This window comes from Oncorhynchus nerka, linkage group LG22 (genome assembly GCF_034236695.1).
Source record: "Oncorhynchus nerka isolate Pitt River linkage group LG22, Oner_Uvic_2.0, whole genome shotgun sequence".
In the NCBI taxonomy this organism is placed as follows: Eukaryota; Metazoa; Chordata; class Actinopteri; order Salmoniformes; family Salmonidae; genus Oncorhynchus; species Oncorhynchus nerka.
Window position 1 is genome coordinate 72,454,475 of NC_088417.1, and position 27,258 is coordinate 72,481,732.

A 27,258-nucleotide genomic window follows, 5' to 3' on the forward strand; every position below is an offset into this window, starting at 1 on the left:
CTCCCACGCTGAGGTCTGTCCAACGCTGGTCAGACCAAGCTGACTCCACACTCCAAGACTGCTTCCATCACGTGGACTGGGACATGTTTCGTATTGCGTCAGATGAAAATATTGACGAATACGCTGATTCGGTGTGCGAGTTCATTAGAACGTGCGTCGAAGATGTCGTTCCCATAGCAACGATAAAAACATTCCCAAACCAGAAACCGTGGATTGATGGCAGCATTCGCGTGAAACTGAAAGCGCGAACCACTGCTTTTAATCAGGGCAAGGTGTCTGGTAACATGTCCGAATATAAACAATGCAGCTATTCCTCCGCAAGGCTATTAAACAAGCTAAGCGTCAGTACAGAGACAAAGTGGAATCTCAATTCAATGGCTCAGACACAAGAGGCATGTGGCAGGGTCTACAGTCAATCACGGACTACAAGAAGAAACCCAGCCCAGTCACGGACCAGGATGTCTTGCTCCCAGGCAGACTAAATAACTTTTTGCCCGCTTTGAGGACAATACAGTGCCACTGACACGGCCTGCAACGAAAACATGCGGTCTCTCCTTCACTGCAGCCGAGGTGAGTAAGACATTTAAACGTGTTAACCCTCGCAAGGCTGCAGGCCCAGACGGCATCCCCAGCCGCGCCCTCAGAGCATGCGCAGACCAGCTGGCCGGTGTGTTTACGGACATATTCAATCAATCCCTATACCAGTCTGCTGTTCCCACATGCTTCAAGAGGGCCACCATTGTTCCTGTTCCCAAGAAAGCTAAGGTAACTGAGCTAAACGACTACCGCCCGTAGCACTCACTTCCGTCATCATGAAGTGCTTTGAGAGACTAGTCAAGGACCATATCACCTCCACCCTACCTGACACCCTAGACCCACTCCAATTTGCTTACCGCCCAAATAGGTCCACAGACGATGCAATCTCAACCACACTGCACACTGCCCTAACCCACCTGGACAAGAGGAATACCTATGTGAGAATGCTGTTCATCGACTACAGCTCGGCATTCAACACCATAGTACCCTCCAAGCTCGTCATCAAGCTCGAGACCCTGGGTCTCGACCCCGCCCTGTGCAACTGGGTACTGGACTTCCTGACGGGCCGCCCCCAGGTGGTGAGGGTAGGCAACAACATCTCCTCCCCGCTGATCCTCAACACGGGGCCCCACAAGGGTGCGTTCTGAGCCCTCTCCTGTACTCCCTGTTCACCCACGACTGCGTGGCCACGCACGCTCCAACTCAATCATCAAGTTTGCGGACGACACAACAGTGGTAGGCTTGATTACCAACAACGACGAGACGGCCTACAGGGAGGAGGTGAGGGCCCTCGGAGTGTGGTGTCAGGAAAATAACCTCACACTCAACGTCAACAAAACTAAGGAGATGATTGTGGACTTCAGGAAACAGCAGAGGGAACACCCCCTATCCACATCGATGGAACAGTAGTGGAGAGGGTAGCAAGTTTTAAGTTCCTCGGCATACACATCACAGACAAACTGAATTGGTCCACTCACACTGACAGCGTCGTGAAGAAGGCGCAGCAGCGCCTCTTCAACCTCAGGAGGCTGAAGAAATTCGGCTTGTCACCAAAAGCACTCACAAACTTCTACAGATGCACAATCGAGAGCATCCTGGCGGGCTGTATCACCGCCTGGTACGGCAACTGCTCCGCCCTCAACCGTAAGGCTCTCCAGAGGGTAGTGAGGTCTGCACAACGCATCACCGGGGGCAAACTACCTGCCCTCCAGGACACCTACACCACCCGATGTTACAGGAAGGCCATAAAGATCATCAAGGACATCAACCACCCGAACCACTGCCTGTTCACCCCGCTATCATCCAGAAGGCGAGGTCAGTACAGGTGCATCAAAGCTGGGACTGAGAGACTGAAAAACAGCTTCTATCTCAAGGCTATCAGACTGTTAAACAGCCACCATTGAGTGGCTGCTGCCAACACACTGTCATTGACACTGACCCAACTCCAGCCACTTTAATAATGGGAATTGATGGGAAATGATGTAAATATATCACTAGCCACTTTAAACAATGCTACCTTATATAATGTTACTTACCCTACATTATTCATCTCATATGCATACGTATATACTGTACTCTACATCATCGACTGCATCCTTATGTAATACATGTATCACTAGCCACTTTAACTATGCCACTTTGTTTACTTTGTCTACATACTCATCTCATATGTATATACTGTACTCGATACCATCTACTGTATGCTGCTCTGTACCATCACTCACTCATATATCCTTATGTACATATTCTTTATCCCCTTACACTGTGTATAAGACAGTAGTTTTAGAATTGTTAGTTAGATTACTTGTTGGTTATCACTGCATTGTCGGAACTAGAAGCACAAGCATTTCGCTACACTCGCATTAACATCTGCTAACCATGTGTATGTGACAAATAAAATTTGATTTGATTTGATTTTTGCTAGGGGTTGGTGCTGAAGCTCACAGCCACAGCCGCTCTAACTTTGTGAATAACCACCGACTGGTAATACTCTGGCGACAGTATTTATAAAGACAAAGAGTGTTGTTAGGTTAAGGGAATTGGGGAAGAAACATATGGATACTTCAGGGTTGCTTTGTAACAAAAAAGTAATAGTGGAAAAGTGCAAATCTGTAATGTGAAAAGCAACCACAAGGTGGCAGTAGCAGTACACTATACTACTAAGAGAGGAAGTGAGGTCACTGGGCTACAGTGAGGGGTTATCAAAATAAGAGTCAAAGGGACGTGTGAAACCAATTAAGCCATTGAAAATGTATATTTATAGGCCATTACACATGTATTGACTATACACAAAATATAACATTGCCATTATGCTTTACATAAATAGTGAGCTAATGTAAACCCAATGATTGGGATCGCTCTGGATAAGAGCGTCTGCTAAATGACTTAAATGTAAATGTTTACAAGGTTTACACAAATGACATGATGCAAAGAATAACAGTAGATGAAGAGAAGTTCCCTTGAACTAAATTGTCTTTAACCTAGGTTACAGTTGTGAGTCAGTTCATTAAATAAATTAAATGTAAATGTGTATGGTCACAATTTTAATGTATTCTTTTTCATCCATCTTTTCTTAGTTGTCAGTTTTTTTTTTATCCTCTAGATTATTGCATTTATAATCCATACTTGACTATTGCCACGAGATACAGCAATAGAAGGGATTGTTGTCAATAAGTGTTCATTGTCTTTTTCACTTAACTATGGATGATACATGAGTGGACTAAGTCCATCCGTCTTCTCATTTCTTGCTAGTGTGTTTTGCTGTGATCCCTTTTCCTGTGTCTTTTCTCATTGTTCTCTCCTCGGTTTTGGGAGTGGGTGAAGGAGGGGGAAATAGAGCCTTGTGATTGGCCAGTGTGAAAGTCCTTTGGTCAAGCCCAGCTGGGCTGTTTATCACACAGGTAAAGGTGGACCTGAAGTCCTCTGCAGTCACGCTCTTAAACACCAGACTCCTCTGGATCACCCTGCCGTCCTCTGAAACTGACCTGAAACCGACACATTTATAACACTTAGCCAACACTCCTTCCACATATTATATAGTACAAGAGCTGAACAGAACACTTTGCCTACTCTACGCGTGTAAGAGTCATGGTTTGACATAGGTTTCAAAGCAAACCCCAGTACTTACTCTTCTGTTTCTGATACTCTGCCATCAGTGGAGGCTACATTTGGGAATGTGCCGTTGACCAGCCAGTAGACAAGGGCAAATTCATCAGGAAGGCCTGGGTCTGCCTTACATTCAATAACCAACCGCTTTCCTGTGTATGACAAGCACATCCTGTTTGCCAAAAACTGGTTCTTATCTACACCAGAATATAATTATCAGACCATACACCCAGAACCCAAGTTCTAAATCTCGGTGGTAAAGACTAGGGGTTCTGTGATTATAAACACTTCAGAGTATCCATGGCCATGATTGATATTACCATTTTAATAAAAACTGTGAGATAGCAGAATTCCTTACCTAGAACAGCTCCTGTTCTGGACCTTAAGAGCTGGATAATTCTGGGAGATGACACCTGTGTGTTATCTAGACAATAACAATTGATGTTAGAGACATTAGGAAATGTTGAAAAATCATGTAGGCAGGCAGATAGACACACACACACACCTGTAGAGACCTCTGAGGGCAGGACCCAGAAAAATCCCATGAAAGCTGTAGTGAAGAGATAGAGCAGACCCTAAGCCTTTGTGTAACAGGCACACAGACACAGAAATGTAGATGCACATGCAGCAGAAAGTAATCATATACCCAGTCAACATACATCAGTGAAGGTGTGTGTGAGAATGTTAGATCGCTTACCGGTGAGAGAAATTGTTAACTTCATACTGGGCTTCTGTCTGACTGCTGTGAGATGGTCAACAAATGCTGGTTCTAACAACACTACCTCATGTACTTACTATATATACACAATCACTTCCTCAACCACCCACCCTAAATAAACATGCACTCTGGCACACACACAGGGAATTCCCTGTGCGCAAGTTATTATGCTCATTTATGGCAGACTGAATAGGGTGGCTTTTGACACAATCAAGTCATGTTCATCATGCGTCCTAAATCATAAGCATAATATGAAGTGTGATTCATTTAACACATGAACATGAATCATTTAACAAATGTGAAATACTGGGGTTGAATACAGACAAATATTTTTTTAACATGCTGTATTTTCTCACAGAACTGACAACACAATATTTCAGTGGGCGACTCCCAATCCTGATCCAGTGGTTTCGGTCTGGTAAGTTTCTTTCCCAGAAATAGACATACAAGAAGGTATATACAAAACCCCCCAGGTCATGGGCTATTCTAGTAAATCGAGTCTAAATTAAAGTAAATGTCTATACCTGATCTGGACTGTGTCACGTTTATTAACAGAACAAAAACATGACAAGAAAGTAAACCCAACCAAAATGATCAAATGTTATTCACCTTCTTGCAAACACTGTCTTTTACAGTATCTGTTCCTGGAGAGCCATCTGGGCTGAATACAGACAGGAGAGGCCATCTGAGGGAGGCGTGAGGAGGGTATATTGGAGAAAGCAGTGCCCTTCTTAAAAATATGACTGTAGTAGGATAGGATACACTGTCTGAGACTAGTGCTCCTGAGGAACCAGAAACTCTCCCCCCAGCAGCCACATTCAACCAGGACCTTCACTAACAAAAGGCGCAGATTTAACACACAAAACGACTGTCACTCTGCAATGCTCCACTCATTCATCTGAGCAGTGTTAACTACTCATTGCCATAGAATCCAACAAATATCAACAAGAAAAGTTAAGACAAATTATTTTGGGAAAAAGCATCTCCATGAAAAAACAACCATTTTACTAAGCTAAGAAATGTACACTGCATTTGGTTTAGTTGCGACTGACTAAACAAAAATGAAACCGACATCTAAACCCAGATTACTTGTAAAATTCAAATAAATCTTAAATACAGATACTATGTGCCTATAAATCTATACAAATAGTACAGGTATAGACACAGTTTATAATAGATGTTCGTAGAGTCCATGGTGTGGCCTCCAAGTCTCCCTCAGTCAGACCAGTGCAGTATCTTCTCCATACGGCTTGTGTGTCCCTCTCCTCCACTTTCCCAGATCACTCTAGGCCCAGGATATAGTTGATGCCTTGCACAAGTCCAATGATTACGGGTTGCCAAGCAACAAGGTAGCGGAGCCAGTCCAGGAGTTGTCCATACATGACATGTGGCTTCTCCCAGCTTCATATTATGGGTCAAGGAGATATAAACAAGTGACGATCCCACCCCCGAACCAAACCAATTCACATATCCAGTCTGTGATAATATATTGAGATATCTTTCAGGACCTTAATATAATCAGGCTTGATAGTGGAGAATGGACAATAACATCTTCCAATAACTATATCCTACCCTTTTTAAAACCATAGGAAAAATCTCTTCGCCCTAGGGTGTTGTTTTAATTAAAAGTGTGTGAAATTAAATATGTTTGCCATGTTGTCAAGGATTTGGGAGGTGTATTGCGTGTTTCCCGTGGTAACACGATGTGTCACCTCTAAAGCAGAAGAGGCAGCAGCTACTAAACGTTGACAGTTTCTACAGCCGCTAACAGGAACTGGGTTAAATAACTCAATGTGTCTCCATGGAGACAAAGCCACATCTGTCCCATAAACCCACCCTTCCCATAATGTCCTGTTCCAGTTTGTGTTTACATGTAAATGTAGGTCAAAGTTCCCATGAACAACATCAACATAAACTTCCCAAAACTGCAGCAATTATAGGCAACACAACCTATTCCCATCATGGTCAAGCAGAGTGAAACTAACTACCTCTGTACTGTGACCCTCTGTACTGTGTGACCCCCTGTCGTGCTAACCAACAGAAACAATGAGTCACAATGACTGAGACAAATTGCAACATGAAAGCAAAAGATAGAGACATACACAATATGATAGAGAAACATATTAGACATTAAACCCTCATGAGAGCAGAAGAGCAAAGGATACGGGTTACTGAACATTCTCTTCAGGTCCACCTTCTCTTTACAGTACGGGCATGTCTGCTTCTTTCCCACGATGCACCATCCTCGTATGCAGAACTCATGGAATCTGAGGCAGAGAGAGTTAAGGAGCCAGGTATAAGGTGGAGGTGTGGTGTATTCAACCCTAAAACAAAACATGAGAATAACTGCAAAATATGGCCAAATATGACTTTAGGTCATATCTGGTCAAATGCTGTAGGCATAGCTCACTGCTTGGTAAAATACAGAATACTGGACGTTATTTTCCTACTTCCCTGTGGCACACTAATAACCATATCAGTAAGCTCAGACCAGTAAGTTATTAAAATATGACGTCATCAATGTGAACATAGAAACCACAAATGCCATAAAACATGTGACAATTCACCTCATGGAAGATTATTACAGGGAATCATTACAGGAGACGACATAGGGCACCATTATTTATAGAAACAGGAAGTGAGATGGGCACATGGTACAGTGTCACATCTCATGCGCATGTTTGTTCGGTCAATTTCCCTTTGGCTTTTGTGTTCGTACACCACGTTTTCCATGACAGACTGACAGTTACAGCTTTTATGCAACAGACAAACCAGTTCTACCACAACATCACGCTCCAACATGCATATTTATCGAGAGACTATTTCTTAGATGATAAAGGATACACATGGTTGCAGGATAGTCTGTAGGTGTTCTCGATGATTCCCTCCTCGCTGACGTCGACCAGAATGGGCTGGCCACATACAGCGCAGATACTGTCAGAGAGGTGCTTGGTGGGCATTCCAGACGCACTGTAGTACTAGAGAAAACAGGGACAGACAGAGATACAATGTAATGTTGCTGGACAGATTCACAGCCTTTACAACAAATAATGTTAAACAACTATCAACTTGACAGGCCTTGGATACTTACCCCCACTGTCGATGCCATGACGTCTGCACACATTTCAGCAAAGTCCCTACCCAGGACACCATAGTACAGACCATAGAACAGCAAGGACACACCAAAATCCATTGCGTCCTCCGGTTTTATTCTGAAAATAAACAGCAATATCAACACTATTAACATGATTAAAACGTTACAACTTCTCAAATAAAGCTCTGGCGCCACTTCTATAAATCAAAACGTATTTAAAAGATTCTGAGATAAAATGACTAACACAAGGATTGATCCTTGTTAACCACAAGTAGTCCATAAATACACAATTGTTCCAAGAAGTAACTAGAACTTACCTAAATATCAAGTTGATGCCAAACAGTGTAAACATGACGACAGAGTAGCCCACTATCCCTGTGGCATAGCTGATCTTGTAGAGGAGGAGGAACCATTTGTAGACCAGCCTGTCCACAGAAACAAGTGAACATTCAGACATATTTCAGCTAACTGAGGTGAATGTGAAGAGACATAGATCCGTTCTTTGACTAAAGTAGCACTTACTGCAAGACAGGTTGGGTTTGAGGCTTTTGACCTCTTACCATGACCGTTTAATCATGCATCACCTAGGCATTCTGTATATTATGAGGTATCCAGACCTGCCAACTTTTTAGAGTGCTAGACGCAATTGGCAAATTGGAGATTAAACTCACACGCATAGCCCTCGCCGAATTGGGGTTCTTTCCCCTAACGTTTTTCTTAGCAAATGCCCCCAAGTTTAGTCTCTAAAGTAGAGGAACGCTTGTCACCTCTCAAACAGGGCCAATCACAAGGGCCAGCTCACAAATATTGGCTTTTTAAACACGGTTCCTAATCAACACTAGAAGCAAAATAATTTGAAAACATAAAAACAAAAACAAACGAGCGCAACGACACAGACCGCAAACTGGCTACACAAAGCTTAAGTAGGCTAGAGCAAAGAGGATCTGAACACTGTTCACTAGAAGAGTCTGCTGTTTCAGCCTATGTAAAGGTGCCTATTGTATACATCATTTCAGATTTTAGAAATGGATCAAATCTCAAATCTAGTGGAAAGGTATTTTAGAAGCATTGCCTCTATAGCTAATACCGGACACTCATTCATTCGTCATCTTCTAAACTCCAGACTCCATTTAATGTCAAGATGTTTAGATTTATTTTGGATTATACTTTTACTTTTTTAACTTGATACTTTTTTGCTTACAGTTACAGTCTATCAGGTTGCGTGATCCTCGTAATGTTACGTGGAAAATACAACGAACGGGACGCAGAATTAAATGTGTATCACACTCGCTCAAATGCGACCAGTTAATTTTTCGTATTTGGATTTAATTTTTTCACTAGCAAATGTGATTAGTGTTTACCTTTCCACAACACACAGAGTCAAGAAATGGATTTGTCCATGTGTTTACGTACAGCTGACAGTCGGCAAACTCAGCATCACAACAAACAGGAGGGGCAGACACGGGGTATCTACGTCAAATAATGTATTCATCTCCATGTCCGTTAACACAAACTCTGTACATGTCTGTGTTGCAGCTCGGGAATTAGGATCCATGTTAGATTTACTCAGTGGATTTTAAAACGTTTTAAAAAATAAGGCCCTATTCATTTCTGCATACTTTTAACTCGGATCTTGTACATGGACAGAGAATTGCGTAGTTGGTACGCAAAATGCGTGCATGTTGGCAGGTCAAATGAGTGTGTGTAGACACTACTTGGCCTTGTGTATGGGGCCTTACCTAGGCGTAGTGCACTCCAGTGGCTTACGTGTGGCCCGGTAGGTAACGTATGCAGTGACGACAGAGAAGATGAACCACGTGACAAGGAACCTCCACCAGTGAAGCTTGGTGGTGAAGTACAGAGGAACCACCCACATCTGGAACAGAGTCACCAGCTAGAAGAGAACACACATTTTAAAGTACAGACGCACACAGACACTTATAGTTCAATTTGAGGCTGAATAACCCAGAGAACCAGACTGTGTAGAGTTGAAGAAGCTGGTCTGTGGACGTTTTGTCTGTACAGTACGTGAACTGTGATTTGGATTATTTGCAGGACATGCTGTGGGCTTCCTCTTTTGCACGCAAGTCAGCGTGTGTTTGTGTGTCTGAGTGAGCATGACTGTGCAGTGTGTGGGAGAGATTGTCTGTGTGTCTTACATTGTAGGACTTGGGGTGCCTCTGTTTCCATTGCACAAGGACCAGCTGGGCGATGACCAGCGTGACAATGAGGATCAGCACCATCTCAGCGTGCATGGCCTCATGACCCTTGTGTTTTGCATGCATCCTGGCATGCTCCAACCTATGAACACACACACACACACTACAATCAACCTAGTGCTCAGGCCTGGGTATCCAATATGATCATTCACTAAGTATCTGGATAGATTCTTATAATAGTTACATTCATACTAGTTTCCATTGGTAGGAAACATTGATAAACTAAGGGCTCTACAGTACATCAAAAATCTGACTGCATCAAAACAAGATAATGTTGAACCTGACTTAACTTTTGTGACGAACAGTTGAAGTCGGAAGTTTACATACACTTAGGTTGGAGTCATTAAAACTTGTTTTTCAACCATTCCACACATTTCTTGTTAACAAACTATAGTTTTGGAAAGTTGGTCAGGACATCTACTTTGTGCATGACAAGTAATTTTTCCAATTGTTTACAGACAGATTATTTCACTTATAACTCACTCTATCACAATTCCAGTGGGTCAGAAGTTTACAGACACTAAGTTGACTGTGCCTTTAAACAGCTTGGAAAATTACGTCATGGCTTTAGAAGCTTCTGATAGGCTAATTGACATAATTTGAGTCAATTGGAAGTGTACATGTGGATGTATTTCAAGGCCTACCTTCAAACGTTGTGCCTTTTTGCTTGACATAATGGGAAAATCAAAAGAAATCAGCCAAGACCTAAGAAAAAAATGTTGTCGACCTCCACAAGTTTCGTTCATCCTTGCGAGAATTGTCCAAATGCCTGAAGGTACCGCGTTCATCTGTATAAACAATAGTACGCAAGTATAAACACCATGGGATCACGCAGCCGTCATACTGCTCAGGAAGGAGACGCGTTCTGTCTCCTAGAGATTAACGTACTTTGGTGCGAAATGTGCAAACCAATCCCAGAACAACACAAAAGGACCTTGTGAAGATTCTAGAGGAAACAGGTACAAAAGTATCTATATCCACAGTAAAACGAGTCCTATATCGACATAACCTGAAAGGCCGCTCAGCAAGGAAGAAGCCACTGCTCCAAAACCGCCATAAAAAAGCCAGACTACGGTTTGCAACTGCACATGGGGACAAAGATCGTACTTTTTGGAGAAATGTCCTCTGGTCTGATGAAACAAAAATAGAACTGTTTGGCAATAATGCCCATCGTTATGTTTGGAGGAAAAAGGGGGAGACTTGCAAGCCGAAGAACACCATACCAACCATGAAGCACGGGGGTGGCAGCATAATGTTGTGGGGGTGCTTTCCTGCAGGAGGGACTGGTGCACTTCACAAAATAGATGGCATCATGAGGAAATAAAATGATGTGGATATATTGAAGTAACATCAAGACATCAGTCAGGAAATTAAAGCTTGGTCGCAATTGGGTCTTCCAAATAGACAATGACCCCCAGCATACTTCCAAAGTTGTGGCAAAATAGCTTAAGGACAACAAAGTCACTGTATTGGAGTGACCATCACAAACCCCTGACTTCAATCCTATAGAAAATGTGTGATTTCAGTACTGAAAAAGCGTGTGCGAGAAAAAGAGGCCTACAAACCTGACTCAGTTACACCAGCTCTGTCAGGAGGAATGGGCCAAAATTCACCCAACTTATTGTGGGAAGCTTGTGGAAGGCTACCCGAAACATTTGACCCAAGTTAAACAATTGAAAGGCAATGCTACCAAATACTAATTGAGTGTGTATGTAAACTTCTGACCCACTGGGAATGTGATGAAAGAAATAAAAGCTGAAATAAATCACTCTACTATTATTCTGACATTTCACATTCTTAAAATTAAGTGGTGATCCTAACTGACCCAAGACAGGGAATTTTTACTAGGATTAAATGACAGGAATTGTGAAAAACTGAGTTTAAATGTATTTGGCTAAGGTGTATGTAAACTTCCGACTTCAACTGTAAATCTAATTTGCAGTCAGAATGAATATGTGGGAAGAGACTGACCTCCACTTCTCCTCCGGTGACAGATGGGACAAGTCGACCTAAAGTGAAAACAAACCAGACATTCACAATTATTCCAAATGCTTTGAAATCAATTAGTTAGAAATCTACATACAAATACAGTCACATAGAACTTCTGAATTAAACAGTCACAATATATCTACAAACTACAATTATTGCATCAAAAATAGTAATTTTAAATCAGTCTGTATTCTGATCATGTGGGTTGGGAGGCTGTTGGTAGTGGACAGACATGTGAATACTAAAAGGGATGAACACTGCTGGCCAACAAAGAGCATAGGCACGGTTTCTGTCCATTATAGTTAAATGGTGAGAACACTAACTAGCCTCTGGTCCAAAACAGTTTTTAGAGAGCTCAGGCTACCAGGAGAGAGGATGGATTATGCGTCAACTAGATGACCTTTGACTCTGTCTGCCACATCAGCTATTACATGGCGTGACATCTAATGAGTACTAGCTACATCATTGATGCTATTGCAATAGGAAACGGGTTGTCAAGCAAAGGCAGCAATTTGGGGGCAGCTAAACCAGAATTATCAATTTAGTTATCTGTGGCTACTTATATAGCAACCTAGCTAAATAGTTAGCTTACGTTATCAGCTACCACGTACAATACAAGGGCGTGATGATGATGGCCCTTGAAGTTGTACGTTTGTGTTTTAGCTGACTGCACTATAATATTACTTGGTTTCCTAATGCACTCAATAGAGAAATGCACTCAATTATATCCTACCTGTCTAGCTAAAAGGGAAGAGAACTGGGAAGTTAACTAGCAAAGCTAACATCGTGTGACGTTCACTAGCCGGTGCAAGAGGCAGGTCTAGTCCATATTGGCTGCAACGCAATGTGAGCACTTTACAATTCACGCTGTTCGTTGTTTTCGGATTCTACAACGGTAACACATGTGGTACCCTAACCTGATTTGGCTCATCGTGATGTCCGAGTCCATGATCGTGTTCTACACCATCAACCTCCACCTCAAACACCCCCGCCATCTTCGGGAGTGCTGTCAATTCCGAACGGATGCCATTTCCGGTTTGGAAAACACGAGGGCCAATCAAAACACTGCACGCGAGTTCTTTTCCGTTTGTAAACAGGTTAGACAAAGATTTTTTATAACTAACCCAAGATGAATGTATAATTGTGAGAATAAACGAGACTGGAGATGAGCAGAGCCAAGCACGAGCTAGTCAGATCCTATTGTCGTATTCTAGCATTTGTTTGCATATGTCCGTTAGGGAACGCCTACTCTGAGAAGCGCGTGTGTGGAATAATCCGTGGTGTATTTAACATCCCTGGTCATCCCTATTGACACTGATCTGGTGGACTCACTAAACACAATTGCTTTGTTCGTAAATGATGTCTGAGTGTGACCCTGGCTATCCATACATTTTAAAAACAAGACAGTTGTGCCGTCTGGTTTGCTTAATATAAGGATTGTTTTAATTATTTGTACTTTTACTTTTGATACTTAAGTATATTTTAGCACCTACATTTACTTTTGATACTTAAGTATATTTAAAACCAAATAATTTTAGATTTTTACTAAAGGAGTATTTTAGTGGTTTACTTTTACTTGAGTCATTTTCTATTTAAGTATTTGTACTTTTACTCAAGTATGAGTTTTGGGTACTTTTTCCACCACTGTGAATAACTCAATTCGCCCTTGCACTCCTTGTAAAAAATATATATTTTTAGAAACTGTTAAAGTCTACAAAATGCAGTCCATTCTGTTACATATTCTAGTTTTGGAAACAGAAAACTGCATGGAGATCGATGAAAAATGTCGGCAAAAATCTATCTGCTTCATCTTCTTCAACTGCCGGCCACTGGGTTTCAGCTCATCACCATATTACCATATTTGGAAGTGAGTGGAAACACCAACCGGATGCTTCACGTGTATACATCTGGTGAAATATTGTTCTTTTATTTATATTTTGGAGAAAAACCACACAAGAAGTATACAAACAGGCAATGATAACATACACTAGGGGGTACAACAAAGGACAGATTATACAAAGACCTTAAAAAATAAACACATATTGATTGTTTTAAAAGCTTTCTTATTATAAGAATGTAGAATAGTCTTAATGTACTGCTCAAATTCCTCATAGTAAACATGGAAGAGTGCTTTTTTATTAGTGAATTTACATTTATGAATATGACATTTTGCCATCAGCACAAATACATTTATTAGGTAAAATTGTTTTTCGTTATCCTTACTATAGCTAAGGAATACAAGCAGCGCATTCTCCCATAAAAAAACAAAAGTCATCAAGAATATTAACAATGATAAAACTATGAATATCTTTCCATAATTTCTTTACATGTAGACAATGCCAAAATAAATGCAAAACTGTTCTGTCTCATTGTTCTATCTGTGGTATAGATGGGTTAGCTGACGTTATCACAAAACGATGCGCACGCTTCCGTGGGGCAGGAGTCAGCATGTTGTTGTGATTCTGGATAGCCAGATTGCTAACAAGAATGTCAAGAATGTGCCATGTGAGGAATCGTAAGTGGCTGGTTTAAACTCCTTTCATCATGTTCTTCATGTCAATTGTTAATATTGTAATGACCTGACTAGATCATAAATGAACAATTGTCCAGACAGAGGCTTGAGTTTGCGAATTGACGGTTTATTGAACCAACTTTACACAGGCTACTGTTTGGGCCGTAGCACACGCCAAATAGATGACAGATAACCCACAAGCCAATCGTGACCTTCTCTTGTGAAGCCCAGACGTAAGAGAGAGAGAACAAAGGCTGAACCTGGTCTTAACTTCCAATGCCCAACCCCCCTCCACGCCACTCCGCCAACCACCAGGATGCCCGGCATCAGAACATTCCAGGCATTCCCGTGATTGGCAGATAGCAGGTTGATTGACATGTCGGACCCCGCGAACACCACAACCACCTCCTAGCCTAGGACATAACACACAGCTGTCTGTGCGGGTCGCTACACAGCCCCCCCACCACAAAGTCCCTCGTCCCCGAGGGAACAAACAAAGTCTCTGAAGCGACCCGGAGGTCTCCTTTGCCTGCGTGGCCGTGATGGTCGCAGAGTGCCCCTCTGGGAACCAGGGGATGAAGGCAGAGATATGGGGGACAAGGAAGCGGGAACGGGTAATACAGTCCGTGGTTCTGGGGAACCACGAGGTGACAAAGGGGGAGACAGGGGAGTGGGCTGTCTGGAGCCTTGTCTGCGGCACCTGAGGGTGGGTGCCTGGAGAATGTCATTGCCAGAGAGGGGAATTGTGGGGGTTCCTGGGGTTTGGGGAGAAGAGGCCCCTCTGTATGGGGCTAACCTGTCCCGGTGCAGTGCCACCTTCTCCCCCTGGGAGGAAGCTGCACCCGGTACACAACCTCCCCTACCCTCTCCAGGACACTGCAGGGTCCCACCCAGTGACTGTCCAACTTGGGGCATCTGCCTTTTTTCCTTAGGGGCTGTAGACCCAGACCAGCTCCCCAGCCACAAAGTGCCTTCCCCGGGTGTGCACGTCATAGTTCCTTTTCTGCCTCACACCTGCATTCACCAGCTGCTCTCTGGCGAAGGTGTGGGCTGTCTCCAGGCGGTCCTGGAGTCTCCGGGCATACTCCGGCCCCGGAGGAACATGAGGGCTATCCAGGGGCCGACAAACGCCATCTCCGCAGGGGTGCGGATCTCTCTCCCCAGCATGAGGAGGGCAGGCGTGCAGGAGGTGGAGTCTTGGACAGCGGAGCGGCATGCCATGAGGACCATAGGCAGGTGCTTGTCCCAGTCACGCTGGTGTTTGGAAGAGACGATGGCCAGCTGCTGTCCAAGCGTTTTGTTGAAGCGCTCCACAAGGCCATCACTTTGAGGATGGAGAGGAGAAGTGCGGGTCTTGTGCATACCCAGCCTCTCACACATGGTGGCGAACACACGGGACTCAAAGTTTCTGCCTTGGTCGCTGTGGATGGACTCTGCAGCTCCAAACCTGCTGAACATCCCCGCTGTCAGGGCGTCGACGATGGTCTCTGCCTCCTGGTCAGGCAGAGCATAGGCCTCGGGCCATTTTGTGAAATAGTCCATGGCCGTGAGCACCCAGCGGTTTCCACTGTCTGTGGTGGGGAACGGCCCAACTACATCCACTCCCACCCTCTCCATGGGAGCCCCCACTGGGAACTGTTGGAGCTGAGCATGAGAGCGGCCTGGGGGCCCTTTCTCGCTGTGCAGTTGTCACAGCGGCGACAAAAGTCCTCCACATCCCTCTTGTGCTGCCCCCAGTAGAAGCCCTGACGGAGACGGCGCAGTGTTTTTGTGACCCCAAAGTGTCCAGTCCCCACCCCCATGAGTACTCTGGAGCACAGCCTCCCGCAATGCTTTTGGGACCACCACCTGCCACCTCTCCTCTCCCGTAGCTGACTCCTTCCATGCCCGCTGTAGCACGCCATCAGCCAGCCGCAGTCTCTCAAACTTCGACCACAACCCTTTGGTCGCGAGTGAGAGCGCTGTCACCTCTTCCCATGGTGGCCTCACCTGCGCCTCTACCCACTGTAGCACTGGCTGTAGGTCTGTGTCCCGTCCCTGCTGCTGCCGCCATTCAGCCACGTCGACAGTCTGCAGCTCACAGCAGACAGGCCCGCTCGCCCGACACACTGTGGCACAGACACCCTCCTCTGCCCGCAGCTCTCTCTCCCGTCCCTCTCTCCGTTCACAGTGGCGGCAGCCGTCTGCAGTACAGGGCCGACGGGACATGGCGTCGGCGTTGGAGTGGCGTGCCCCTGCCCTGTGCACCACCGTGAAGTCATACGGCTGAAGCTCCTCCAACCAGCGTGCCACCTGCCCCTCTGGCTCTCTGAAAGACATGAGCCACTGGAGAGCAGAGTGGTCAGTCCTTACAGTAAAGGGCAGACCACCCAGGTAGTACTTGAAGTGTTTGACGGAAGCCACAACAGCCAAGAGCTCCCGCCGGGTGACACAGTAGCGGCGCTCATGTTTGTCAAATGTTTTGCTGAAGTACGCCACCACTCTCTCCCCTCTGGCCCCACCTGGGCCAGCACCCCACCCATGCCCACATTGCTCGCGTCTGTGTCCAGGATAAAGGGCAAGGTGAGGTCAGGGGGCGAGCACGGGGCCTCGATCAGTGCACGTTTGAGGGTGTTGAATGCCTCCTCACACTCCACTGTCCAAGTGAAAGCCTTGTCCTTCGGCAGCAGGCGGTTCAGTGGAGCAGCAACGCTTGAGAAGCCCCGTACAAACCTCCTGTAGTACGAGGCCAGGCCCAGGAAGCTCTTCAGCTGACGCTGGTCGGTGGGGGTGGGCCAGTCTCTGACAGCCCCTACCTTGTCCTCCATGGTGCTGATCCCCTCTTTCCCCACTCGGTGGCCCAAGAAGGACACCTCTCTCCTCATGAAGTGGCACTTCTCGGGGTGGAGCTTCAGACCTGCGGCAGCCACCCTCTCCAGCACACGCCGTAGCGCCCCCAGGGCTGACTGGAAGGAGCTGCCATGGGCCAGGATGTCATCGAGGTATACCAGACACTGCTGTCGGGGGATGCCATCCAGCACCCTGTCCATCAAACGCTCAAAAGTAGCTGGAGCGTTGCACAGGCCAAAGCACAGGACCTTGAACTGCCAGTGTCCTCTGTTAGTGGAGAACGCAGTTTTGGCTCTGGCCTCTGGGGAGAGGGGCACCTGCCAGTAGCCACTGCGGAGGTCTAGTGAGGAGAACCAGGAGGACCCCCTAACCAGGTCCAGCGACTCATCGATACGTGGTATGGGGTATGAGTCCTTCCTGGTTACCTCATTCAGCCGCCTGTAGTCCGCACAGAACCTCAGCTTGCCCCCCTTCTTCGGAACCATGACGACTGGCGCCGCCCAGGGGCTGTCTGAGGGCTCAATGAAGTCTGCCCGCTGCATCTCCAACACAGCCTTGTCTGCCGCCTCCTGGCGTGCCAGCGGGATACGGCGGGGACGCATCTTGATGGGTCGAGCATCACCTGTGTCGATCTCATGCTGCACCAGAAGAGTCTGACCCACCTCTTCCTCACTCAACGCAAAGCTGTCTCTGAATTCAAACAGCAACTGCCACAACCGTTCCTGCTGCTCAGGGTCAAGACCAACACAGTTCCTCCCCCATATCTCCCTCACTGCTGACAGTGTCCTCTCCTCTCCCATCTGGGGTAGCTGGGTTGGGGGTGCGGCCCGGGCTCACAGAGGGCTGTGTCATGGAGGTAGCTGGGGAATGTAACACACCGCCGTAGGTGACAGGGGGACTGGGGAAAAGTCACACACAGCTGTGGGGGAGGGGCGCAGCCATGAGTCTCTGCTGCTTTAACTGTTGGAGTAAAGGGTTTGTTGGGTTGAGTGAATGTGACATTAGGGGGGGCCATGGTGACTTCCGTCCCTCCCTGGAAGCTCAGTGTGCCCCTATTTAGGTCTAACTGGCAGCCTGTGCTCCTAAGAAAGTCCAACCCCAGGATACAAGGGTCCTGCACAGCCGCCACCCACACAGGATGACGCACAGTCCTGCCCCCTACTGTCAGAGTCATTATTCCCTTCCCTTTCATGGGTGCCAGCTCACCTGTGACTGTGCGGAGCTGCACAGTTGTAGGCTCACACTGAGTCCAACCTGGCACAATATCTGGCCTCACCAGGGTTACTGTGGACCCAGTGTCCACCAGGGCGGAGCAGGGCACCCCCTCCACAGTGACATGACAAAAGTCCCCAACACAGGTCCGGCCCACCACAACAACAGGCTCCATCCGCTTGCCCTCGTCTGCTTCTGGGGGAAGTGGAGCCTTGCTTCCCTGTCTGTGCCGGTGGGCTCCTCCTGAAGATGATGGTGGTTGGGATAGAAAGCCAGGGGTCCGCACTACCCGGTCTATGCGGACCCCGAGCCGTTTCCCTGAGCTCTGGGGGACATGGGGCAATCTCGGCGCAGATGGCCTGGCTGGCCACAACCCCAGCAGACCCTGGGACCAGGGCTTGTGTTTCGTGCCGCCTGTAGCGACACAGCCCGAATGAGTTCTGTCATTTCGGCCACCCAAGCAGGCTTTTCCGGCTCCGGGCTGCTCTGCCCCCCCAGCTCGCACAGAGGGTGTGTCTCCCTGCACCCCCACCAAAGCCCCAGCTGAAGCCCCAGCCCACACCAGCTCCCTCTCCAAAGCCATCTCCAAGGCTGTCTGCAATGACTCAGGATGAGCCAGCTGGGTCTGTATGCGCAGCTCCGTAGGGGAGAGCGCCTGTATGAACTGGTCCCGTGCTAGCTCGCTCTGCACGGAGGGGGGCATGTGAGCATATGCCCGCCGAGAGAGGCTCTCAATGTCATTAGCTAGTACCCGTAGAGGCTCTCCAGGCTGCCTGCGTCTATTACTCAGTTCGGAGCGCAGTAGCCCGGGCTGTACACACTGTCCATAGCGCCTCCTCAGTGCTCCCACTAGAGCACCATAATCATGCCTGTCCTCGGGGCTAATCAATATCAAACAGGCCAGAGCTTCATCCGTGAGGCATAAAGCCAACTGCAGTGCCCTTTCTTCATCCGACCACCCCCTAAAATGAGCTAACAGTTCAAACTGAGCATGAAAAGCTTCCCAATCCGCCTTACCGGAATACTTCGGGGTCTTAACAGATACGGACGCAGCCGGGAACTGGGCGCCGCCATGTTTGTTTACATCCTGAGCCCCAGATTCCTCGTCACGCCGCGTCGACGTCGCCACTTCGGTCCGCCCACCAGAATCCGCGCGAAATACACTCGACGAAGCACTCATGCCCGCTTCAGCGGCCATCACTCTAACGTCCTCCCTCAAGCGGCCTCTGCGCTCCGACGCCCTGGCGATCTCCTCAGACAGAACCCCCGACGTCCATTCACACGCACCTCCTTGGCCATAATCGTCCCCTACCTCCACCTTCACTTTCAGATTCCCTCGAAGCATTTTCAATCCCGTTCTCACCTACGGTAGCTAGCCACATAAGTCAGCTAGCTAGCTGGCTAACTTGTATCAACGTTTTTACTTCTGACACCAATGTAATGACCTGACTAGATCATAAATGAACAATTGTCCAGACAGAGGCTTGAGTTTGCGAATTGACGGTTTATTGAACCAACTTTACACAGGCTACTGTTTGGGCCGTAGCACACGCCAAATAGATGACAGATAACCCACAAGCCAATCGTGACCTTCTCTTGTGAAGCCCAGACGTAAGAGAGAGAGAACAAAGGCTGAACCTGGTCTTAACTTCCAATGCCCAACCCCCCTCCACGCCACTCCGCCAACCACCAGGATGCCTGGCATCAGAACATTCCAGGCATTCCCGTGATTGGCAGATAGCAGGTTGATTGACATGTCGGACCCCGCGAACACCACAACCACCTCCTAGCCTAGGACATAACACACAGCTGTCTGTGCGGGTCGCTACAATATGGCTAACTAGCTAGCCAACAACTGTAAGGATGTATTTTAGAGACAACAAGTACTCATTACGCAAATGTATTTATGTTTTCAATAAACATTGGATATTAAATATAGCTTACTCACCAGATAATTTTCCATCAATGGATGTCGATTTAACTTGTTTGACTGCTGATTAAGCACTAAGGCACGGGGGATATTGTATATGGCCAATATACTACGGCTAACGGCTGTTCTTAAGCATGACGCAAAGCGGAGTCCGTTAGCTGTGGTATATTGGCCATATACCACACCTCCTCGTGCCTATTGCTTAAATAAATCCCCTTTGCGCATGTGCATAACTATAGATAAATCCAACAGGAGAGTTTGGGTCATGAAAGTTGGACAGAGGATCTCAAAATCTCTGAGCAAGAAACACTTGGACAAACTTTTTTTTTAAAACAATGTTAGGCTATTTTCTGGCAATTATGCCGTTATTATGTGCCAGATTTTAAGACTACAAACAGTTATAAAATTGCCTATTTCCCGAGGTTGACTTGTCATTTCAATAGGCATAGGCAGGCTACAGACTCAAATCTGGGTTTCTGATTGTAATTCAATTTGGCCATGGTTTGCTTAGATAGATGCAGGTAGCTTAGAGCCTCTTATAGGCCTACTGTACATCTTCAGATAGTCTACAGTAGCCTAGGCAAAATGTATGTAAGATGAAACTGAATGATTTAGCAGCTTGCTTAGTTCAAATTAACAGACTAATTTATTCAACATGAAAAGTTTGGCGATTTCGAGGTAAAAAGTGCTTATGTTTCCCAATAGCCTGCTGGAATAGGCTACTAAGGATGGGGTCGTAATTTTAATCACTGAATTAAATATTAATATGTACAGTGAGGGAAAAAAGTATTTCATCCCCTGCTGATTTTGTACGTTTGCCCACTGACAAAGAAATGATCCGTCTATAATTTTAATGGTAGGTTTATTTGAACAGTGAGAGACAGAATAACAACAACAAAATCCAGAAAAACGCATGTCAAAAATGTTATAAATTGATTTGCATTTTAATGAGGGAATTAAGTATTTGACCACCTCTCAATCAGAAAGATTTCTGGCTCCCAGGTGTCTTTTATACAGGTAACGAGCTGAGATTAGAAGCACACTCTTACAGGAAGTGCTCCTAATCTCATCTTGTTACCTGTATAAAATACACCTGTCCACAGAAGCAATCAATCAGATTCCAAACTCTCCATCATGGCCAAGACCAAAGAGCTCACCAAGGATGTCAGGGACAAGATTGTCGACCTATACAAGGCTGGAATGGACCTACAAGACCATCGCCAAGCAGCTTGGTGGGAAGGTGACAACAGTCGGTGCGATTATTCGCAAATGGAAGAAACACAAAATAACTGTCAATCTCTCTCTACCTGGGGCTCCATGCAAGATCTCACCTCGTGGAGTTGCAATGATCATGAGAACGGTGAGGAATCAGCCCAGAACTACACGGGAGGATCTTGTCAATGATCTCAAGGCAGCTGGGACCATGGTCACCAAGAAAACACATATACATGCCCGTCTGAAGTTTGCCAATGAACATCTGAATGATTCAGAGGACAACTGGGTGAAAGTTTTGTGGTCAGAGACCAAAATGGAGTTCTTTGGCATCAACTCAACTCGCCGTGTTTGGAGGAGGAGGAATGCGGTCTATGACCCCAAGAACACCATCCCCACCATCAAACATGGGGGTGGAAACATTATGCTTTGGGGGTGTTTTTCTGCTAAAGGGACAGGACAACTTCACCGCATCAAAGGGACGATGGACGGGGCCATGTACCGTCAAATCTTTGGTGAGAACCTCCTTCCCTCAGCCAAGGCATTGAAAATGTGTCATGGATGGGTATTCCAACATGACAATGACCCAAAACACACGGCCAAGGCAACAAAGGAGTGGTTCAAGAAGAAGCACATTAAGGTCCTGGAGTGGCCTAGCCAGTCTCCAGACCTTAATCCCATAGAAAATCTGTGGAGGGAGCTGAAGGTTCGAGTTGCCAAACGTCAGCCTCTGCAAAGAGGAGTGGGACAAAATCCCTCCTGAGATGTGTGCAAACACAAAGACCTATGTGATTGCCAACAAGGGTTTTGCCACCAAGTACTAAGTCATGTTTTGCAGAGGGGTCAAATACTTATTTCCCTCATTAAAATGCAAATCAATTTATAACATTTTTGACATGTGTTTTTTCTGGATTTTGTTGTTGTTATTCTGTCTCTCACTGTTCAAATAAACCTACCATTAAAATTATAGACTGATCACTTATTTGTCAGTGGGCAAACGTACAAAATCAGCAGGGGATCAAATACGTTTTCCCTCACTGTATATGTACTGAATATGCTTGTCAACAACAGCCAGTGTTATTTATTTTTGTTTACCTAAAGCCTAATCTGACTGACTGTTACCGTCAATCTAATACGTTCTAACAACTGATCGGCAATTGCGACAGAGCTCTGATAACTTCCAATTGAATTAACTAAACATGGCCATTAACAGCCTGCCTCATTGCCTGCTAGTCAACAGCAGCAAGTCACAGTGAAATATATGATTTTTTAAAGAGAAATGCCATGGTGGCCACAGTGCAACTAACTGTAGAAGTAGGCCAAAAACCCACAACCCATGACCAACACATTTTCACCCACGACATCAATTTCAAAGTAACCCAATTTCCAGGAAAACCGCAAACATGGCAGCCCTGTTTTTGCCCCATAGTTGTACAGGCCTCGGTTTTGTTGCTAAACAACCAACCCAAAGACTCTGTGGTATGTATTTGTTGTCAGGTGGAGGGAAAACTGTACATGTATGAAACTGTTCAGCTAAAGGTGTCTGACATTTTAGATAGACAGCTAATTCATTTGACCTTACTATGGCCAAAGTGAAAATTAAACATCTTGTTTCATTCACTTCACAGGTAAATTCTTGAATTTAACTGTCAACTAGCCAGCAGATCCAACCCGCTTGCTTACAGCTGCACTAGGGTCGGACAGGCTTCCTGTTTAGATTAAGACACTGCGGAGCCGGGGGCATGGTATGGCTCGGAAATCGTACCTCAATCCAGGGATGAGACATGCATTGTACTCCGAATTGTCCCATTATCCAAACTGTTAGACCAAGAAGATTGAACGACTGGTATCCTGTGCAAATTAACCTGCTCAATCTTCTCTGTCGATGAAGGGGGCAAAATCGGGGATTATGCCAAAAAAGGAGAAAGTGGGGGACAATAAGCAAGAACACACCCCTTCAACTGTAAATAATGCATAACTAAGTAGCCATGTGTTATGTTGCCGTGACACAGCCTTAGGAACTGTAAATTACAACCAACATTTAGATTAAACTGTAAATTACTAGTTGAGTTTAGATTAAGCTTGAACCCAGCCATGGCTGCTCACAGCTATATTGTTAATTGGTTTTGTATTATGATGTCCAACAGGTGTCTAAATTAGTGACAGTTGCCTTGTGATTGAAAACTGGACACAAATGTAATTAATTAAACACCAATTTATGTGAATGAGGAATGGGTTCTTTGTGACCGAAAACTAGACACAAATGTAATTAATTAAACACCAATTTATCAAAGATAAATAATACTTCACATTTTCACATGAGGGGAACATTGAACATCAGGTCACACTAGATGCCATATCTGTACAAAATGTGGAAAACAACACAATGAAAGAAATGACAGGATAATGTGTGCCCCATTTCTCTCATTTTGTGCACAAGTTTGTTTACATCCTTGTTAGTGAGCATTTCTCCTTTGCCAAGATAATCCATCCACCTGACAGTTGTGGCATATCGGCATAAGACGATTAAACAGCATGATCATTACACAGGTGCACCTTGTGCTGGAGAAAATAAAACACCACTCCAAAATGTGCAGTTTTGTCACACAGATGCCACAGATGTCTCAAGTTGAGGGAGTGTGCAGTTGGCATGCTAACTGCAGGAATGTCCACTAGAGCTGTTGCAAGATAATTTAATGTGCATTTCTCTACCATAAGCATTTCTCTACCAGAATTTGGCAGTACCTCCAACCAGCCTCACAACCGCAGTATGGCATCCTGTGGGCGAGCGGTTTGCAGATGTCAACGTTGTGAACAGAATGCTCAATGGTTGCGGTGGGGTTATGGTATGGGCAGGCATAAGCTACTGACAATGAACACAATTGCATTTTATCAATAGTAATTTGAATGCACAGAGATACAGTGACGAGATCCTGAGGCCTGTTGTCGTGCCATTCATCCGCCGCCATCACCTCATGTTTCAGCATGATAATGCGCAGCTCCATGTCGCAAGGATCTGTACACAATTCCTGGAAGTTGAAAATGTCCCAGTTCTTCCATGGCCTGCATACTCACCAGACATGTCACCCATTGAGCATATTTGGGATGCTCTGGGTTGACATATACAACAGCGTGTTCCAGTTCCTGCCAATATCCAGGAATTTCGCACAGCCATTGGAAAAGGAGTGGGACAACATTCCACAGGCCACAATCAGCAGCCTGATCAACTCTATGTGAAGGAGATGTGTCGCGCTGCATGAGGCAAATGGTGGTCACACCAGATACGGAATGGTTTTCTGATCCACACACCACTTCTTTTTTTAAGGTATCTTGTGACCAACAGATGCATATCTGTATTCCCAGTCATGTGAAATCCATATATTAGGGCCTAATGAATTTATTTCAATTGACTGATTTCCTGCAACTCAGTATAATCTTAGAAATTGTTGCGTTTTTGTTTTTGTTCAGTATAGTTGTTTTCATTAACTTACCAAGTGATTAAACATTTTTTACATTTAGAATGTTCGCATAGAAGATTGATGTGACAATCTAAGACGTCTCCTACATGCATTATATATTCAAAAGTATGTGGACACCCCTTCAAATGAGTGGATTCTGCTAAAACAGCCACACCCGTTGCTGACAGGTTTATAAAATCAAAAACACAACCATGCAAACTCCATAGACAAACATGGGCAGTAGAATGGCCTTAGTGAAGAGCTCAGTGACTTGGCACCGTCATAGGATGCCACCTTTCCATCAAGCCAGTTCATCAAGTTTCTGCCCTGCTAAAGCTGCCCCGGAAAACTGTAAGTGCTGTTATTGTGAAGTTGAAACGTCTAGGAGCAACAACGGCTAAGCAGCGAAGTGGTAGGCCATACAAGCTCACAGAACGGGACCGCCGAGTGCTGAAGGTGTAGCACGTAAAAATCGTCTGTCCTCGGTTGCAACACAGACTACCAAGTTCCAAACTGCCTCTGGAAGCAACGTCAGCACAATAATTGTTTGTCGGGAGCTTGATGAAATGAGATTCCATGGCCGAGCAGCCACAAGCCTACGATCACCATGCACAATTGCAAAGCATCGGCTCAAATGGTGTAAAGCTCGCCACCATTGGATTCTGGATCAGTGGAAACTGGGCGCTCTGTCACACCCTGATCTGTTCCACCTGTCCATGTGATTGTCTCCACCCATCTCCAGGTGTCGCCCATCTTCCCCATTATCCTCTTTGTATTTATACCCGTGTTCTCCGTTGCCAGTTCGTCTTGTTTGTCAAGTCAACCAGCGTTTTTGTTCTCAGCTCCTGCTTTTCCCAGTCTCTTTTTCTCACCCTCCTGGTTTTGCCCTTTGCCTGTCCGGACTCTGAGCCGCCTGCCTGACCACTCTGCACTGACCCTGGGCCTGCCTGCCGGCCTGTACCTTTGCCCCACCTCAGGATTGTTGACCTCTGCCTACCCTGACCCTGAGTCTGCCTGCTGTCCGGTACCGTTGCCCCACCTCTAGTTTACTGACCCCTGCCTGCCTTGACCTGTCTATTGCCAGCCCCTGTTGGAATATTAAAACATTGTTAAATTGACGTGTCTTCATCTGGGTCTTACCTTGATTCCTGATGAACTCGCCAAGGCTGTCCAACATCCAGCCTCCTATTTGCCGTATCCCTGCAGCCTTTAGCTCCAAAAATATGTCAATCACAAGTTAAAGGACAAATAGTAAGGACACGGTCCACCAAATCTCATTATGTGCAGATTACATATTGTTGTACCTTGAGAATTCATCACAATCCCTCCCTAATCTGTTAAGTATATTCAGACAATTCAGCAGCATATTGTCACGCCTTGGTCATTGTATTTTGTGTTTTTGTCATATGTTTGGGTAGGCCAGGGTGTGACATGGGTTTATATGTTATGTTTCGCATTGGGGTTTGTATTATTTGGGATTGCGGCTGATTAGGGGTGTGGTATAGGCTTGGCTGCCTGAGGCGATTCTCAATTAGAGTCAGGTGCTTTCGTTGTCTCTGATTGGGAACCGTATTTAGGCAGCCTGAGTTTCGCTTGGTATTTCGTGGGTGTTTGTTCCTGTCTCTGTGTAGTTCACCAGATAGGCTGTATTTAGGTTTCACGTTCTGTTTGTTGTTTTCATAGTATGAGTTATTTCATGTACCACGTTTCTTTCATTAAAGTCACATGAGTAACCAACACGCTGCATTTCGGTCCGACTCTCTTTCCACAAACGAAGAACGCCGTTACAGAAACACCCACCACTCACGGACCGAGCAGCGTGTAAACGGGTAGCGACAGCGACAGCTTCAGCAGCGAAAGGAGGACGTTATGGACGGTAGAGGCATGGAGTATACGACGTGGGAAGAAATCGACAGGTGGGCGGCCGACCCAGAGAGAGTGCAGGAGCCCGCCTAGGATTCCCTGCAGCAATGCGAAGAGGACTATAGGCGAATGGAGTCGAAAAGGAAAACACGGCGGCGCAGAGAGAGAGTGGCTGAGTCAGGAGTCAGACCTGAGCCTACTCTCCCTGTTAATTGTGAGGAGCAGCAATATAAGGACTTCTGGTCTTGGGAGAGGATCTTAGACGGAAAAGGACCCTGGGCGCAGCCGGGAGAATATCGCCGTCCCAAGGAAGAAGTAGAGGCAGCTGGAGATGGGAGCCGACGATACGAGGGAACACGGTTGGCAAGGAAGCCCGTAAAGCAACCCCAAAAAATTATTGGGGGGGGGGCTAGAAGGGAGTATGTTTATGCCAGGTAGGAGACCTGCGCAAACTCCCTGTGCTCACCGTTGGGCTAGAGAGACCGGGCAGGCACCGTGTTATGCTATGGAGCGCACAGTGTTTCCAGTGCGGGTGCAGAGCCAGGTGCGGCACATACCAGCCCTTCCTATTGGCCGGGCT

General features: G+C 45.9%; 1 protein-coding gene across 1 annotated transcript; it reads right to left on the bottom strand.

Moving 5' to 3' along the window:
* Window positions 1–4,888: 4,888 nt before the first annotated feature.
* On the bottom strand, window positions 4,889–12,704 carry LOC115105641 (E3 ubiquitin ligase RNF121). The gene is made up of 9 exons (XM_029627885.2): window positions 12,580–12,704; window positions 11,645–11,682; window positions 9,614–9,755; window positions 9,194–9,348; window positions 7,772–7,879; window positions 7,452–7,572; window positions 7,205–7,338; window positions 6,526–6,627; window positions 4,889–5,761 (listed from the first exon to the last, which is right to left on the bottom strand). Exons 1-9 carry the CDS (start codon window positions 12,655–12,657, stop codon window positions 5,641–5,643), a joined length of 999 nt encoding a protein of 332 aa, XP_029483745.1. The 5' UTR covers window positions 12,658–12,704; the 3' UTR covers window positions 4,889–5,640.
* Window positions 12,705–27,258: the final 14,554 nt, after the last annotated feature.

Bases quoted from the DNA above. Each gene is read 5' to 3' on its own strand.
- LOC115105641 (XM_029627885.2), bottom strand. From the start codon at position 12,657: ATGGCGGGGGTGTTTGAGGTGGAGGTTGATGGTGTAGAACACGATCAT. The intron at 7,573-7,771 runs GTAAGTTCTAGT...GTTTATTTTCAG, and splicing joins GGCATCAACTTGATATTTAG to AATAAAACCGGAGGACGCAA. The intron at 7,339-7,451 runs GTAAGTATCCAA...TGTTTTCTCTAG, and splicing joins TCATGGCATCGACAGTGGGG to TACTACAGTGCGTCTGGAAT.